At 33.3% G+C, this 18,436-nt stretch overlaps 2 protein-coding genes across 2 annotated transcripts; one reads left to right on the plus strand and one right to left on the minus strand.

Moving 5' to 3' along the window:
* The first annotated feature begins 4,108 nt into the window (after nucleotides 1-4,108).
* LOC145001755 (uncharacterized) lies at nucleotides 4,109-6,529 on the plus strand. The gene is made up of 7 exons (XM_078961104.1): nucleotides 4,109-4,277; nucleotides 4,813-4,974; nucleotides 5,065-5,127; nucleotides 5,211-5,268; nucleotides 5,335-5,480; nucleotides 5,560-6,039; nucleotides 6,107-6,529. The coding sequence occupies exons 2-7, from the start codon at nucleotides 4,843-4,845 to the stop codon at nucleotides 6,275-6,277; spliced, it is 1,050 nt and encodes a 349-aa protein (XP_078817230.1). The 5' UTR covers nucleotides 4,109-4,277; nucleotides 4,813-4,842; the 3' UTR covers nucleotides 6,278-6,529.
* A 4,514-nt stretch (nucleotides 6,530-11,043) lies between these two features.
* Nucleotides 11,044-14,345, minus strand: LOC144999861 (putative WD repeat-containing protein C2A9.03). The gene is made up of 10 exons (XM_078959020.1): nucleotides 14,049-14,345; nucleotides 13,263-13,395; nucleotides 12,933-13,091; nucleotides 12,741-12,827; nucleotides 12,522-12,656; nucleotides 12,309-12,419; nucleotides 12,123-12,214; nucleotides 11,902-12,007; nucleotides 11,735-11,821; nucleotides 11,044-11,638 (listed from the first exon to the last, which is right to left on the minus strand). Coding segments are annotated over exons 1-10 (1,326 nt in total). The 5' UTR covers nucleotides 14,051-14,345; the 3' UTR covers nucleotides 11,044-11,224.
* Between the last annotated feature and the right edge of the window lie 4,091 nt (nucleotides 14,346-18,436).

Consider the following 18,436-nt stretch of genomic DNA (forward strand, 5'->3'; position numbering starts at 1 on the left):
CAAAATCACGGCCAGAAAAGACCGATTTTGTTTATGCTTTATAAAAATCAGAGTACTTCATTTTATAAAAAGGTTGCGGAATTTGTTCCCAGAAAAACATGGTAAATACGTTATTAAAACATTTTCGAAGAAACGTATTTATTTCATTTTAAAACATTTGGGATGTCATCGTTAATACAGGAACATAAGCATAAACAGAACTTACAATTATTCACACTAGTGGTCTACATCTCTTTAAATCTCTCAGTGTAATGTCACTTCATATCAACACCTGTGGTATAAATAAACTGAGTGGGTCAGGTTGGGAAACCTGGTAAGCACATAGGGATTTCAATCCCACAATGTTATACCATATATATAGTTTAAAATTCACAAAATATACAATTTCACCATACATATATATAAACAACTCTTATCCCACCCCGTCGATCCTCGCAACGAGGCTATCCATACTCTCGGACCTAAGATTAGTCGTTTTACCTACTCCATACTCTCGGATCAGAAATGAACGAATTTACCAAATCCATACTCTCGGACTTGGGACGAATGACTAATCCATACTCTCGGATTAAAGATGAATGATTATGCCTAATCCATACTCTCGGACTAGGGACAATAGCTAATCCATACTCTCGGATTAACGACGAATGATTATGCCTAATCCATATTCTCGGACTAGGGACAATGACTATGTCTAATCCATACTCCCGGATAAGTGACATATACTAACTTCTATTCTCTGAGTTTAACTCACTTGTACTCGTAAGAATATACTACCCAATATTCCTCATATTTAATTTAGGTCTACTCTTTATCCTAAATTATCAAATATAATCAGGTATGTTCTTTAACACGAATTTCAAGCAACATCAATTAACTCGCACATAAACATATAATTAATACTTCAATCAATACTTGTATTAAAATCATGTTCATGAAAGGGACTATGCACTCACCTGAGAAGGTGGTGACTCGGTACTCGGACAGCGCTTCGTTTACTTTAAAATAATTTCCTTCGACGAAACCTAGTATTATCACCAATAGATTTTAGTCTATTATTCGCCGAGACTAATTAATAGTCTAGCTATTATTACTATTATATAAGCGTTAAAAAAAATACTTATATAACCCATAATAATAGCCCAAGTATTTATTATATGTTCTTAATAACGTTCATATAATTAAATAAAAACTATATTAAAAATAGCGTAGACGTAGCTCACTTACAGCGGGTTTTATAGAAAACCAGGCTTTGCTTGGAGCAGCGTTTCCGAGCCGAAAAGCTCTTCTTCTCGGAGCCGTCGAGCACTCTGGGGCTTCCGCCTCGTGCTAGGGAGGTTCCCTAGGCTTTTCGGGGGATTTCGGGGCTAGAGAGAGGTTCTAGAGAGAGAGTAAAGAGAAGAAAGAATGGGTAAGGTGTGAAGAAAATGAGGGTGGGAGAGGTAGTATTTATAGGGTGAAAATGGCTGAACTTGGTGCCACATGTCACCATCTAGTGGCAAGACTTGGGGAGAAAGCAATGGCCAAGATTGTGCCACATCACCCATTTTCGCACAACACACTTCCGACTTCTAAAATCCGTAACTTTCACATACGACCTCCGTTTTTGACGTTCTTTATATCCACGCGTAGGTAAAAATAATATCTACAACTTTCATTTTGACTCCGTCGGCTAATTCTCGACCGATCTTAAATTTAACAGTACGAGGCGTTTAGACTGTTAAATGACCGTGAAGAATTCGTAACTCCTTCATACGGACTCCGTTTTCGTCTGTCTTTTTACCATTGAGTTCCTATTAATGAGATATTCAACTCTCATTTATTTCACGTAAGCCAAAAACCGCTCGAACTAAAATTCGAGTTTCGGGCTGTACACTACTAAGCCGAATCTTAGAAAAATCATAACTTCCTCATACGAAGTCAGATTTGGGCGTTCTTTTTATCGACACTCTTAGTTTAACATATTCTACGACTTTTGTTTAGATTGCTAAGGCTAAAAAGTCTTCTATCGTAAATTCACTATTTACGTCTTCCGGTGCTGTGCCGGTTTTGCCGTAAAACTTCGGCGGGCCATAACTTCTTCGTTATAACTCGGATTTCGGCGTTCTTTATATGTACGGAAACCTTGTGACATATTCTAAAACTTGGTTAAGACTATTCATTTTAAATAATCTTTTGTCGAAAAAGTCATTTTTGACCCCTATTGCCTCTAAATTGACTAGCTCGGATCTGCGGGCGTTACAAAGTTTTTACACCACATGTTTTAATTATAACTTATAAAACCTATCAGATACTTCTAGGGTTTCGGTGGCCTTCTCCCTAAGTAAGGGGTTTCAAATCTTAGATCGAAGTCCATTACTCCACAAACTGCTTACCGTTGATCAAATCCATCCCATTCTTCCTCCAACACACCTTCTTCCTCTGACGCCCCTACTGTCTTTGTCCCCCAATATACGTGTGTGTGTGTGTGTGTATGTTTACTTCACATATCCATTTGAAGGTTGCTCCAACAAAGTCATCCATCAAGAAAACGATACTTCGATGAAGACTTAACTAGGAGGATGTCGTCCAGAAGAAGGGAAGAGAGAGAAAGATATATATATATATATATATATATATATATATATATATAGAGAGAGAGAGAGAGAGAGAGAGAGAGACGTGGGGGTGTGTATTCTTTTGGTTTTTTATATGTAAAAGAATAAGAAATTTTTTTAAAGAATATTAAACAAACTATGTTAAGGGTATATTTATCATTTTATGTGGGGTATGAACCAAAACCACACAAAAATACCAACCATAGTGACCAAAAACACACAAGATATCTGAAATTGGACTACACACTATCAAACATTTTTAGACCAAAACCACATAATTTTAACGAACTCAGAGACCATTTTTGCAATTTTGTCTAAACTAGTCTTTGTGCATCAAACATCTTTTATCTTCGTAGTAGAAAAGATTTTCACATAAATTTTATTAAGGCCATCCAATACCTTTTTTGAAAAACTTCATACATAAATTTTGTTATAGGGCCATCCAATAAAAGATGGTTGTTGTATGTGGACCGTTCTTTCTTTGTTTACTCATGATAGTTGTCCCTAGTTTTCCAATTATCTTCCCTTTCTTTGTAGATGTTGTATCTATATACTAAAACAAAATTATAGAACAAAACAAAGTAATAAAAGAGGAAATAAAATATCTACAAAATGGAGTTGGTCATTTCTACTCACTCTAACAAAAAAATCATTAATTTTATAAAAATAGAAATAAAGATTTCATTAAAAATACTTAACAACTTCTATAAAATAAAAGTACTCCATTAAGGCTTTAATAACTCATTTTCTATCGGAACAAATCTCGCGTATTTGCAAACCACATTGTCACTTTTCATATACATGTAGAAATAACGGCCATCTTGATGTATGAGCCTTCAATTTATTATAGTTTCTAATTTTCAATAAATAATTCATAAACTTAAATAATATATTAACTAAAATCTTATCAAAAGATCAACCTCATGCTACAAACTTCAATCCTTTGACTATTCATCAATTTGCAAGTTTAATTATTGATAATATTTTACAATATTTGACCAAAATAGTTAATTGATTTTTTTTCTCTTATATGTTACAAAATAATAAATATGTTTATAAATACATAAAAATAATACATTTATCACATAAACACATTATAATTCCATTTTTGAGGTGCCAACTATAAATCCATAAATTCTGTTAAAAATCTTTAAAAATATTAAATTTGAAATATATTTCATGAAGATAAATATTGATATAAAAATATCTTCTACATTATTTCTATTTTTTGGGCTCATGGATAATAGTAGTTAGTATTCTAGAGGGAAAGGCACAATAATTTAGTGGGAAACGTAGATAAAAGCCACTGATTCCCCGTTCTACACGTTGGCTCACCATTTCGTACCAAATTCTCATGTACATATTTACCCCTCATTTTTCATAATTCTACCAACAAACCTAAACGCGCTCTCGTTGACTCCAAGGACACAACCGTCATTTCCTTTGCTACACATCATACCCAAACGCTCAGTAGTCCGAAGCTTCTCTCGTAAATTTCTTTGTTTTGGTATTTTCTTTTGACTTTGAAAATATCCCCTAATTTCAAAACCCTACATTTTCAAACTATTATTTATACTTTTTTCCAATTCTTTGATTTTGATCATTATCTCTACGCGGTTCCTTCAATTCGGCATAGTTTTGCATCGCCGCATCGTAATTCAGTTCGCCGATTGTTGTTTGGTACGTCAATTGATGTAACCCCTTTTGTTTTAACTGTATTTTGAGGTTTTCGTATTTGGTTGAGGGAGAATTGTCGTCTGATTATCATTTTTAGTAATCTGTGATTGAAATTTACTGATTAGAGAATCAAATCAAGAGAAGTGATTACTTGTGGAGTTTACTTGGTGGTTTGATCTAAATTCTAATCCAATTTGTTTTCATATTTGGTTTGAACTCGACCTCTTTTTGTGTTGTGGAAATTGATCTACAATTTGTTGTTAGATCGTGGTTTTGGTAGTAATTGTTGTTTATCGACTAGTTCAAGACATTACTGTTTTATATGTTCTTCACTTCTTATTGGTCTAAACGCGTTGCATAAGATGTTCTCCAGTTAGCATGGATGCACGATTTTCATTATCGTTGAGGTCAATTTTACAAAGTACACGTTTGGCTATCTTTGCCTACCATGTGAAGATAGATATTGTTTTATGGAGTACACAACACTCCATAACCAAATGCTGAAATATTCTGATAATAAACTCTCTTCCGATTACAGTTATTTCACATCTTCTAGTATCTGGAAACAATGCGTGCACCATCTTTGTTTGCACAATGCTTACCTGGCTTAGTCCCTGATCGTGTAAGTCAAAGCCTTTCTACTACATCAGAGAGAGAAATGCATTTACCTTCACCAGCTGTTGAAATCCTTCCATCTAAGGTATTTCCTCTCATCTAAAAGAGACAACTTAGCAAAATGGACATAAGTTCCTTGATTCTAATTGCATGACATTCTTCTTCATCAATACAGATGGAACACCCTTATAAATATGCTGCTGAGAGCATAGATTTGCAAGGTGTAAATATCTTCAAGGTACGTTTTGTAGTGTTCCCTATGTCATACTCTCCAACATTCCAAACTACTTGATTTAATTTATCTTCTTGTTTTTATTTCAGGGAAAAGTTAGTGTCTCAGATATGATAGGTTCAGAATTGATTCAATCAAAAGCTGATGGTAAATACGTGTTTATGACATCATTAGTTTTGTTCAAAATTAAAACTAATGTTGATTTTAATTCAGGATCTTTCAAATCATGGGATAGCTCATTTGATCTTGTGAAAGTTCTTAAGCATGAGATTCGTGATGCACAACTAAGTTTTAGAGGCAAAAGAGTGCTTGAGCTTGGTTGTGGCTATGGGCTTCCAGGGATCTTTGCTTGTTTGAAGGTTACATTAATCATTCCTCTGATAAATTCCATTCCGATTTCCCCCTAATAATAATTTAAAATTATTTTAAATATTTCAGGGAGCTTCAGTAGTACACTTTCAAGATCTAAATGCAGAAACAATAAGATGCACAACAATCCCAAACGTTCTTGCAAATCTCCAACAAGCGCGTGACAGACAAAGTAGACAGCCAGAAAGTTCACTTACTCCATCCAGACAAACCATTTCTCCCATGGTTCACTTTTACGCAGGGGAATGGGAAGAACTCGGGACTGTTTTGTCAATTGTGGAACCAGAGGGACTGGAATTGCCAAAACCTACAAACTTAAGCTTCTCGGAGGAGGATTTCATGGACGCGTGTAGTAGTCAAGATGGAAGCGTCATTGGACTTGGACATGAAACTTCTTCTAGAAGATCCCGGAAGCTTTCCGGAAGTCGGGTTTGGGAAAGGGCTAGTGAAACGGATCATAGAGAAGAAGGTGGATATGATGTTATTTTAATGACTGATATTCCGTATTCCGCTACTTCTTTGAAGAAACTGTATGCGCTAATTAAAAAGGTATGTATTTGATATACGTTTTGTGATATATATATTTTTTTTGATTAAAATTAAAATTTGTTATTAGTGCTTGAAGCCTCCTTATGGAGTGTTATTTGTGGCGACAAAAAAACATTTTGTGGGGTCCAACAGTGCTGCGAGACAACTGAGGAACTTGGTGGAGGAAGAGGGCGTGTTTGGGACGCATATAATTAAGGATCTTACAGATAGGGAAGTTTGGAAGTTCTTTCTTAAATGAACATATAATAATAATTATGAAAAAGTTTTTTACTAATTTTATTTTTTAGTTTTAAGTTTTAACCCCTATTGTACGTTGAAGAGCATTTTTAATTACGGTGGGAAATAAATCGTGCTATGCTTTTAACGTTGTTTTTTTTTTGTCTGTCAGCTGTATATGTAAAGAGTAAAGAAAGACCTTGTGGCTCTCTCTATAATGTTTTCTTTGTATTCATTTATTCAAAGTTGTGTATGTTTTGTGTTTCAAAGTTTATATGAATCTCGTATTTTGGGAAAATATTTAAATAATTGCATGTTTAATAGTTGTGGATTATTTCATTCGTATCAATCAAATATATGTGTACATAAAGCTATAAATTTACATTTTCATATTACAACTTTAATTACTCTAAAATAACATGTTCATGTAGCGCATACGTATTAATTACATTGTACTTTGAAGCAATGAGTATGCTCATATTCTCTCTTGTATGCCTCCGACTATTTCATCTATTGATATTGAATAGTAGGTCATTAATCTTCCTATAAACCACGGCATAAAGTTATCGCTCAAAACAACAATTTCCTTGGTGATATATTGATAGACATTTTCAGAAATTGGTTAATGTATGTATGTTGAGGATGTTGGTCATATGCATTAATAATTAAATATTACATCTTGCGGGTTCTTGGTTTATATAGCCATGATCACACTGAAATCATCCACCTGCGAATATTTACCTTCTAGTCTAAATTGACAGTTAATTTTTTGGTGCTAATGTTTTTTGTGGAGATTTGCATACTTTTTGTAAACACCTCCATGATTACACTAAAATCATCCGCATGTGAATATTTTCATTCCAATTTGAAAGGACAGTTAATTTTTTTGGTGCTAGTATTTTTGTGGAGATTTGCGTACTTTGTATATAACACCACAATTGTAACGTTCGGATCTTGGTATGTATTTTAAATTAAATCATTCATTTTTGCAAAGGGACTCGACGAGTTGGAGGCCCCAAACTCATCAAGTAGGAACGGATGTTGGACGCGAGATTTGAAGTTTACTCGACGAGTTAAGAAGCCTCAACTCGGCGAGTATGGCTGCCAGAGTGAAACGCTAATTTCTAGGGTTTGCACCCTATTTAAGCACCTTAACACATTATTGAGGCCTCCCCTATCGCCTCCCTTAGTCCAGCAAAACCCTAATTCGTGATCTTGAGCATTTTAAGTGTATGTGAGTGAAAAGAGAGTGCTTCTTTGGTATTTCCTTGAAGGAGTGGAAGCTAGAAGCGTGTGGTTGAAGGAAGAAGCTTTGGATCCAGAGATTTCGTTGTCAAAGAAGTCATATTGAGGTATAAATTCTATACCTTGGCTATTCATTTACTAGATCTCTTCATGGAGTAGTTTAGGGCCTTAAGGAGCCTATTTTGGAGCTATTCATGGATGCAAGCATGTTTTGGAGTCATGAATTTGGATCTAGAGCCATTGAGCGACTCCATGGCATAAAGGTGCCAACTTTATGGCCATGCGAGTCCCATGCAACTTGGGAACCACTTTTTAGGGTCTTTTGAGCTAAATAACCCATGCATGAACATAAAGTTAATAACTTTACATGATATATCGACCCTAGGGAACCAGATCTATGGTTTGGAAGCATGAAACCCGACTGGAAACGACTGTATGGATTTAGACTATGGGGGGACTCGACGAATTGATCATACAACTCGGCGAGTTTGGTCGTGGTCCCCCAACCTTTTCTGTTACTGAGCAAACTCGTTGAGTCTAGAAGATGACTCAACGAGTTGGCCATGGTTTTAGGATATGAAGATTGAGGAACTCAACGAGTTCAAGGAAGGACTTGACGAGTTGTGAGTAAAAGGTCCCAACTATGTTTTGAGGAGAAACTCAATGAGTTCATGAAAGGACTCGATGAGTAGGATCAAGATTCCAGGGTTGTATGGATCATAGAACTCGACGAGTTCATGAAAGAACTCGACAAGTAGAATCGATATTTCAGGGTTTTATGGGTTATGGAACTCAACGAGTTGATGGACCAACTCGGCAAGTTAAGTCAACCAGGATGTTGACTTTGACCAGGATGTTGGCTTTGACTTTGACCATTGACCAGAGTTGACCTTTAAAGGGGTTATGAATATGAAAGAATAATTAAAGAAGATTGTTATGTGTAGGAGTTTGAGAGGAGTTGATCCCAGAGCCAAGGACAGTTCAGTTACTTCACGACATTGAGGTGGGTTACCTTCAAGTAGAAGTGGGTCGAAGGCACCAATGCTAGCCCACTAGTAAGAGCTATAGTAGAGATGATTGACTTTGTGATAATTATCTGGTATGTCACAATCTGTTATGTTTTATGTGATAGTATGCTATGATGTTATGTGATAGTGGTAGGAGGGGTAGGATAGACCCCAATATCGGTCGATAGAGCCGAAGGGGTATGTCAGCACCCTGATAAGCTAGGTAGTATATGATTTATGTGTTTATGAGCAAGTATGATATATGGTAGAAGTAAGGGGTGAAATAGTCCCCGGTACCGGTCGAAAGGACCGAAAAGGGTAAGCCAGCACCCTGATATACTAGGCAAGGTACCGGTTGAAAGGACTGAAGGAGTAGGCCAACACCCTGATATGCTAGGCTAGGCACTGGTCGACAGGACCGAAGGGGTAGGCAAGCACCCTGATATGTTATGTAGTTACCGGTTGAAAGAGACCGAAGGGGTAGTCCAGTACCTGAATATGTTAGACAGTATGTATGTTGTATGGTATGTGGTATGATGGGGGAACTCACTAAGTTTTGTGCTTACGGTTTTCAGTTTTTGTTTCAGGTCCTTCTTCGAAGGGAAAGGAGTCGGCACGGTAGCAGCGCATCACACACACGATTTTCCGCATATGAGATTCTTGGGATTTGTACTCCGACATTGTTACTATCTTTTGACATGCTTCTGAGACATATGATCTATGGTTTTTATGAAATGAGATAACTTGATGATGCTTTCTATAAATTGTTTTATTAATCATTATATCAAAAATGAAAATTTTGGTCTTAAATTTTGGGATGTTACAAGTTGGTATCATAGCCTTAGTTTGATGGATTCAAACACACCTTTGGGGGTGTCTGGACTCAAATCGAGGGTTTGAAAGATTTTTACAAGAAAATAGTTTTTCTAAAATTTAAAATAAAGAGTTTTAAGAAGAACAAGGTGTGTGATGCGTGCAATTGTTCGAGCTCAAGTAAGTTTTCCCCAAGATACCCATACATGTTTGTTATGATATATGATATGATTATGAGAATTGCATGTTAGATTAGGGCTGATGATCTAGGAAGGATGCCTTATATGCCTATTGTATGAGAACTGCATGCTAGATTAGGGCTAAGGATCTAGGAAGATGCCTTATGTATCTGCTATGTACTTATTGAATTACATGCTAGAACTGATTAGTCAGTGATATGATGGCCTGAATAGGATATGCTTGGTTTAGTTACTCAATGCCCGGATGTTGATTGCTCTATGCTTTTAGGAGTTCTAGTTATCTTTACTAATTAGTAAACGAATACGTTAAGTTACATATTGCACGGATTAAATAATTTCAGAAGGTTAGGTCTAGCCCCATTTTGTAGCTCTCGTCTGAGTCCAACCGTTGTAGGGTAGAACCTCTCATTCGACGAATTATCTGGTCTTAGTGATATGTAATGGTATTCGCGAGCTATTTAGGTAAAGGTAGCAGAGATTTCTTATGCAACTGATGGCGGAGAGTAGGTCGGAGAGTTACCCTAGGGTAAACCTAATATGAGATTAGTACAGCGAGCAGTAGTAAAAGGGAATTTGGTGAAGTCAAGACAATCATTGATGAAAGTACGGATAGATATGGAAGGTAGTATGGGCCCGTACTACTAAAAACAAGGATCCGTACTCGAGTCAAGGAGGCTGAGAAGGAACCATGGAACTTGTAGAGTGTATGAGACATCTCGAGATTATGTATGACCCTGACGATTATCTGTTTTTTTTTTCAGAATGGTGGTGACACATCACGGAGCAGGAGGTTCAGGGTCTGGGTCAGGATCAGGTTCAGGTTCGGGTGCAGGTTCCGAGCGTGTTGATGACGGACTACGCGAGTTCATCGCGTCCGAGATTACGATATAGAACGGAAATAATAATCTATATGTAATAAGTTTAAAATAAAGAACTATATGTAAGTAATCATTTGATATTTTAACATACATAACTAATATTCATTTTTGAATTACCACATTTCTCATACCAATCATCTATAGAAAGAAAAAAAAAAGTTTAAAAAAAAAATTAATAATTGTATTCAAATAGAAGGTTAATTGAAACTAGAGAAATTTCTTACAATAATATTTTAGCTTCATTAATAAAAGGTCACCCACGGTTAAACTTTGACCTACTATAACATTTTAAAAATATCATAATAACTTTTCTTATCAAAATCTAATGGCTTTAGTGAAATGCTTAGTGTTAGTTTTTACTATTAAAATTTACCGACAATAAAATTTGATTTTCTATTTTAACCACACTTTAGCCGGTTACAATTGTCATTGGAGTGGTGAAAGTAGTCGATCATACAAAAACATAATAAACTTGGATAATTTAATCGACAAACTAATATATCGTAGTCAAACCACAAAATAGACCTAAACATAGCGGCTTTTATATAATTTGCTAGAACCAAATTGATTAAGGCTTATCAACTTTCCTTAGAACATATTGGTAACAAACCATTCATTCATTCCAACAAACAATCCCCCAAAACATATTTTCAAAATAGCTTCTATACATTTTCTTGAAAGATTTTTACATACCATCCAAGTCCCAAAACAACAAATAAACCAAACCAAAGCAAAACTCATTCCAAAAAAAAAAAAAAAAAAAAAAAAAAAACAACATTATTAAGCATCATCTAGACTAGTACCCCCTCCCTACACACACTACTTACTACACAAAGGAATCAAGGTAACCATAGTTATGGCGTTTGTTATACTGTAACAAACTGGCATAAGTCCGGTCCCACACTCCAATATAAAGTGATTCGTCATCAGGGCTCAACGACACCCCGGAAATCTCCCCAAAAAAATCAATTTCTTGTCGTTTTTCATAGTTTAAATTGGTGTCATAAACATGAACAAAATCAGCCGGTTCAGCCACCACCAAAAACTGCCCGTTTGATGAGAACCGAACTGACCGGACTGCCCCCATGTTCCCCTTGAGAACCGAAACCGGGTTTGATAGGTTTCGTAGGTCCCACACTCTGCATGTCTTGTCTTGGTTTCCTGTTGCAAATATTCTTCCATCCGGATGCCACGCGGATGCAAATGAGTAGTCCAGGTGTCCCTCCACCGATCCCACTGTCTAAAAAGTAAAAACAAAATTAATTTTTACTTTTTATATTTTTCTTATCAACCCATTATTATACTTTGAAGAATATAAATTATTTTCCTATCTTACTTTTCCATTTGTTGAGTCTACAACAAGTGCATCAAGATGATCTCCAACCACAGCTATAAGTTTGCGATCCGGGCTTAGCGAAGAATGCTTCATCCAAAAAAAAAAAATTAAAATTTATAAACAAAAAAAAAAAAAATTAAAAAGTAATATTTTTATAAGAAACTCACGTTGACTGGCCAAGGAAAACGAAAGTGATTCATAAGCTGAAATCTCTCCATATCGTATTCTCTCACACCACCATCATTATTTGATGCCATAAAATGCTTTCCACCACTACAATATCAAAATTCTTATATTTAAAAAAAAACTCATAATAGTAAAATGTTACATATTGTCTATATTGGTAAAAAAATAGTAAATTATTATTATGTTGTTATTTTAACTATACCTTAAGCTATCATATATCTCAACAGCATTTGTTATTGCATTGTCATCGTAAGTTGTTCTTGTGCAGAAACTTACTCCTTGTTTATCCAACCTCTGTATCATTTAATTACAAAAATGAATAATTGTAATATAAAAAGAAAAATCTACCTTTGAATAAAAAATAAAAATATGTCATATGTGTGTGTACCTTACAAGCAAGCTCTCCTTGAAAGCCTCCAGCAACAAGAAAATCATCTTTGACTGAAAGTGTACTAATTTGAGTTTGTGTAAAACCTTCAAGCAAACTTCCAGCATGTTTCTACATATACAGAAAATAAAATTTCATAATTAAATGCTAAGAAATATCATTGTAGTTTGAAAGCACAATGTTTTATTGTTTTTAGAAATTAATAGAAATTACCTCAGTGGGTGCTACATGGCCAGAGAAATTAAGAATTTCAGTTAAATTGTAAGATAATGATGACCAATGCATAATTGAGTAGTTAGACATGAGATACACATCATGTTTTGAGTTAGCCCACACAAGATTCCTTAGCTGCAGATAATATTAATAATCAATTAAATTCCCATATCTTATTATGTCAAAAGAAATAGAAAAAATAATAGTTTTATTTTATACCTGAAAGTGAAGAATTGTAGGCTTCACTATTCTGGTGTTATGGAAAAATTCATAGTAGTTGCCACCTTTTTGCTTCTGTTTACATTTCTAGACATACAAAGAAGGTTTCCATGATAAACAAGAAGGAAAGAAGAGTCATATCATATGGATGAAGAAAAGGGTAAAGAGGGTTTTGAGTTTTGAAAGATGTACCTTATCAACAGCATCACCTGATAATGGAATGTTTTCATAGTTTCTGTATTGTTCAAGTCTTGTTTGTCTGTAACTTTCTCTTGTTATATTCAATCTTTCCCATGGGATGCCTTGAATGTCTTTGCCTCTTCTTGCTTGAGCTGAAGATGTATCTGTCACCTTTATAAGTTACAAAAGTTAATTTATGAAGTAAGCATTTGATGCTTGATTGGGTAGATAAAAGGTTAAAATGAGTAAATTGTTTAATGCGTGTAGCTTTAGACTCTTTTCATTTTTGGCTAAGTTTGTAGAGAAAATGTAACCAAATTGTGACATTTTAGGCAAACTAACCATTTCATTATCATCAGCAAATCGAGCTTCATCACCATTGATTTCATCATCATCCATCACAAAATCCAAAATGTCCACCTCATCTGCCATGTAATCGATTCCCTCAACATCATTATCAGGCATCCTGTAATCCCTGCATTAACAGAGAATAACTCTTTAGTATATTTTCTTGGAGCTTTTAACTCCATGAAGTTCTCTCTTCTTTGATAAGAAAGATGCAGTTAGCTTCTTCTTCTTCTAAAAGAACCACCGAAAACTTACACCTTTAAATTCTATGAAACATAAAAAAATGCTGAATGTAGAGATGGAAATCAGACAGATAAGGTAAGCCAATAAGTTGTTTCAAAAGTACTCCCAAACAACCCCTAAATTCAGTATCACCTCACGAATAAACATCACTTTGAACAGATAAGGTGAGACAAAAGGAAAACAAACAAAAAAAAATGTATCGAATTCTTAAAATGGTGAAGAAGATCCACCAAAAAATACATGTCTCTGTATACTCTCACCGATTGTAGATTAATTTATCTTCGATATCAAACGTTTCTACTGTGACTAACAACTATATGAATCTACGGAAATAGCATCACAGATTCACAATAATAATAAAAACGTTATGAATTTGAAGTTTTGCTAATTCCCAGACCTCGCACAATTACCGGATTCGTTCAAGTACTTAAAAATAAAAATCAAAACGCACACCGCATCGCCAGAAAAAGGAACCCTAAATTAAAATTGTTGAAATTTCAAACAGATAAGTGAGAAGGAAGGCATTCGTAACCATACATGCGTAATTCACCAGATGAGAAACCCTGGAGAAATCGCGCAGCAGATTCAGATGGAATGACTTGATTCTTTACCGATGAAGAATAATTCAATCTGATGATCTAGCGGTTTCTTTCTTTCTCTCTCTCTCTCTCTCTAAAATCGAAGACGAATCTTTGAGGGGTTTTCCTTTTTTCTACAAATCTCGTGGATGAATTATTATAATAATTGCAATTTTCGCAAGTGGGGGCAGCCTGCTTCTTCATCCAAACACGGCCTTTTGGGCTCTGCCGATCATGATTTATCACGTTACTGCCATTGCAGTGTTACTACTCTACTTTATTACTATTTATACTATTTTTTTTTTTTTTTTTTATTTGTGTGGTTAGTCGAATGTTTTTTTTTATTATATATTATAATCGGTTAAGTTCTTTTTTTTTCTTCACTTTTTTAACATCTAGTTATTATTATATATTATTATCGGTTAGTTTTAATGTTCTATTTATATTTATATTTATTTGTGTGGTTATATTTATTTGTTTTTTATTTTTATTTTTATCTTAGGAAAAAATATATAGGATAATAGATTTCAAAATAATCCGTCATTTAAGTAAAATCATATACACTTAGATTTAAAAAAAAATAAAACGGCAAATGAAAAAGGACAAATGATAGACCTTTTCTTCTCCTCTTTCTCTTTCCTCTCGCTAACCGGGCAACTAGCTCAACAAGACGAGTCATCTAGCAATGGTTACGGGGTGGTCTTGGCAAGTTTGCGACGTGTCTTGGCGAGCTGGAGGCGAGGCCGCTCCCTCCAATCTAAAGGAATAGAACGTTTAATAAAACTAACCGATAATAATAGATAATAATAACTAGATGTTAGATGTTAAAAGTAAGAGGTTGATATATGAACTCTATAATCTAGTAACTTTTGCTTGTGTCGGTCCAAGCCAAAAAAAAAGGTCAAACAAAGAATTGAAAAAAAAGTGAGAAACAATCAAGGTAAAACTATAAAATACCAAAGTTATAGTGGTTGTTTTGGATTGGTCTCGGGCTGGTCTTTTTCGATCCGAACTTTTTTCGGACTAGTTTTTTTTTGTTCTTTTATTTTTTTGAATTGGTCTCGGTCTTTTTCAATCTGGTCTTGCGATCTTTTCATGCATCTTTTTTGTTTCAGTTTTCAAGTTTTTTTTGGGTCTATTTCAAATGCAGCATCTTGACCAAGGCTATCCGGTTAACCAAATAATACAATTATTCTATAAGTGTAGCTCGGTTAGCTGACTACACCAATGTGTTGGTCAAACGCAACATCTTGATCAAAGTTACCCGTTTAGCCAAAAAATACAATTATTATATACAATGCATGCTAAATATTAATGTCAAACAACGAATTAAGGTGATTGACATCTTTAGCAAAAATTAGTTTCGCGTCCACTCATTTTTTAAGATGATCGAAGATGAAAAGTTTTTTTACATGGAATTAGGTGCGGATAGCTCAATAGTATGATTAGGTTATTTTAATTTATCTTTTTTAGTTTTTATGAATATTTAATTTGATCTTTTGCACATCTATTATTGGGCATATTATACACAGTTTTTAAATAGTGTGATTTTCATATATTTTTTATGTTTCGATCTATTTATAACTTCGTCTTTTATATTAAAATTATGTATTTCAATACAAGATGTATATAAAAAAATATTAATTGACACTTACATAAACTATTTGGTAACAAGTAATGTTAGTGAAAAATTATAAACATATAAAATGTATATTTTAACAAATTATATATTTTGACAAATTATGACAAAGTACATCATAATACATTTTTATATAAGAAAACATTTTGTTCAAAGTGAATAAACATATTAGAAAATTCATTTACGCTTAATACAATCAACGAATGAAATTCTAAACATTTATAACATTTATTTGATAATTATGTATTCTACTAATAGTGAAATCAATTCTTTTTTATCATCATATTTTTTTTTCTTTACATTTATATTATTCATAGTAATTACATTTCTCTGCAGCAAACGGTTTCACCCGCCTTTTTTCAATCCGATTTTTTCTAGGACCGATCACTTTTCGAGCCTAGTCCGAGACCGATCTTTTTGTGCAACTCTAATCCCCCCCTTCTTTTTTTTTTTGTTTTGTTTTTTTTGGTCAAGTATTCTCCAAATGTAACTTTATATTTTTTTTTGAATTGTAACAATGCATACAAAAAATTAAACATAAGAGTTCCAAAAGCTATTTGAATTAAGTTTTAAATTAAAGTCTTAAACTTGTAATCCCGAAAGCTTTGCTTTTTTTAAATTTAACTTTTTTGTAAGCTAAAAACTCTCAAAGTGAATTGAGGAGGATATCCTAAATTTAATACTGTATGGTGTATTCAAACTAAAATTGAAGCTGTTAATTTTAAATATTTGTTAAAAAGAAAAAGAACGTAACTTAAGTAAATATAATACCAAAGAGGTTTTGTTCTAATGACAAAATTCAAATATAATAATTTTATAGATGGTATTATTTTTATTCTGTTTAAATAAAATAAGTGATATTGTAGCTCCAAATAAACAAGAATAAAGGGAGTGAGAAAAAAAAAAAAAAAAAAAAACAGACGTATAAGATATCATACATTTCAACTATTATATATAATTTATTTATGTTAAACAGTTTTAAACTCGACTGAAAATTATGTAGTTATTAAGACTTACTTTTTTTTTTTTTTACTTATGAATTAAATAAAATACTTTGTTTAATGCTATCTAAATTATATGATAGTTACGTTAAAAATACATGTCTAGGCATGGGATTTTTGGTTTTTATAAATATATTTTTGTTAAATATACATGACTTTCGATGCAAGCTTACACTACTGACTATTCCTATGATCCTATCTACTTGTATTGGTAACTTTCTTAATTTTATAGTAGGTGTAAAACACATGTAATGCACGGGTTATTAAAAAAAGATTAAATATCAAAATGAAAACAATAAATATTTTTTAAAATAAGGAATAAAAAACATATTAATTGCAATATATTATCACATTTATTATATTTAATAATTTATATATACACACATAAGTATTATGTAACTTTAATTTTAAAAATTAAAAAATCTATAAATTGACATGTGGATTTTATTTCATATTACAAAAATATCACAAAATAACAAGTATCAAAAATTACGAAAGATTAACATGTAACAAAATTGATCTAACAAAATTGATCTTCATTTATTAGAGTAGAAGGTAAATAATTCTTTTCTTTTAAGGCATAATTCAAATTGAAACTTGCAAAAGATAATCTTCCAATTCGGAAGAGGTGTGATTGCGATAAGATAGAGCATTAATAAGACAGTGGAGACATAATGTTAGGGGGTTGGCCCATAAGGCCCATTTTGGCCACCAAATTCCTGGTTATTAGGACCCACATTGCCATAACTTGATATGGACCCCGAATTATTGTAATAAAAGTTGGATCAAGTGAAAGAAATGTAATGTAACCTTTTAAATTTCATATTACATCATTGTATATTATTATCTTGTAAATTGTCTTTTATTCAAATAATATAGTTTAGAAAATTTATTTAACTATAGCAATATGATACCTCTTAAACGGAAATCAAACTTGACAGGATGCCAAGACTCGTGGTTGATTAAACCATGGTTGAAAATAGATGACTTGAAGACCAAATTTGACTTGATATTTTAATAAAATGTCATAGTTCGACTAACCGGTTTTTGTATTTTATGGTTATGTTGTCGTTTCCATTAAAAAAAAATATTTTTGAGGTTACGAGGATTTATTAGCATAAAAAGGTTATAAAACTTTATGAAACTAGTAGTTATGTACCTTATTAGTTGTTACTTACACGATGTTAAGGTACTTTTATGGTAAAATCCTAGGGTTTACATTAGATGAGTATTTTTACGATTTGTTGCTAAGGTAAGTATGTACGTAGTTGAAATTTTTAAGCACACATCCAACGGAAAATTAAATGTATTACTAAGTTTTTGTTTTATGACTTGTGTTTATACTATATGTACTACTTGATGTGAGGATATAATTATATATTATATATTGATGTATGCCTAGTTGCCATACTAGGATTAATGTTAAGATGTTTAGATTATTTGATGATGATGTTATGATATGCTATTTGTCATGCTAGGTTTTTTTTGCATAAGTTGAAGACGATATTTTTTATGCTAGATGTTTTGCTAGGGTTATTGCATGTATGATGACGATGATGATGATATTGATGTTATAGATATTACATTCTTTGATTACTTGCCACTTTGCTAGTGTGGATTTTTCTCGATGTTAGCCGCTAATGAATTTGGTATAAATGATTAGTGTTATGTGAGATATCTCGGGCAGGAATAATAGGTATATATTTA

The sequence above is a fragment of the Lactuca saligna genome, chromosome 6 (genome assembly GCF_052625555.1).
Source record: "Lactuca saligna cultivar CGN05327 chromosome 6, ASM5262555v1, whole genome shotgun sequence".
Lineage (NCBI taxonomy): Eukaryota > Viridiplantae > Streptophyta > Magnoliopsida > Asterales > Asteraceae > Lactuca > Lactuca saligna.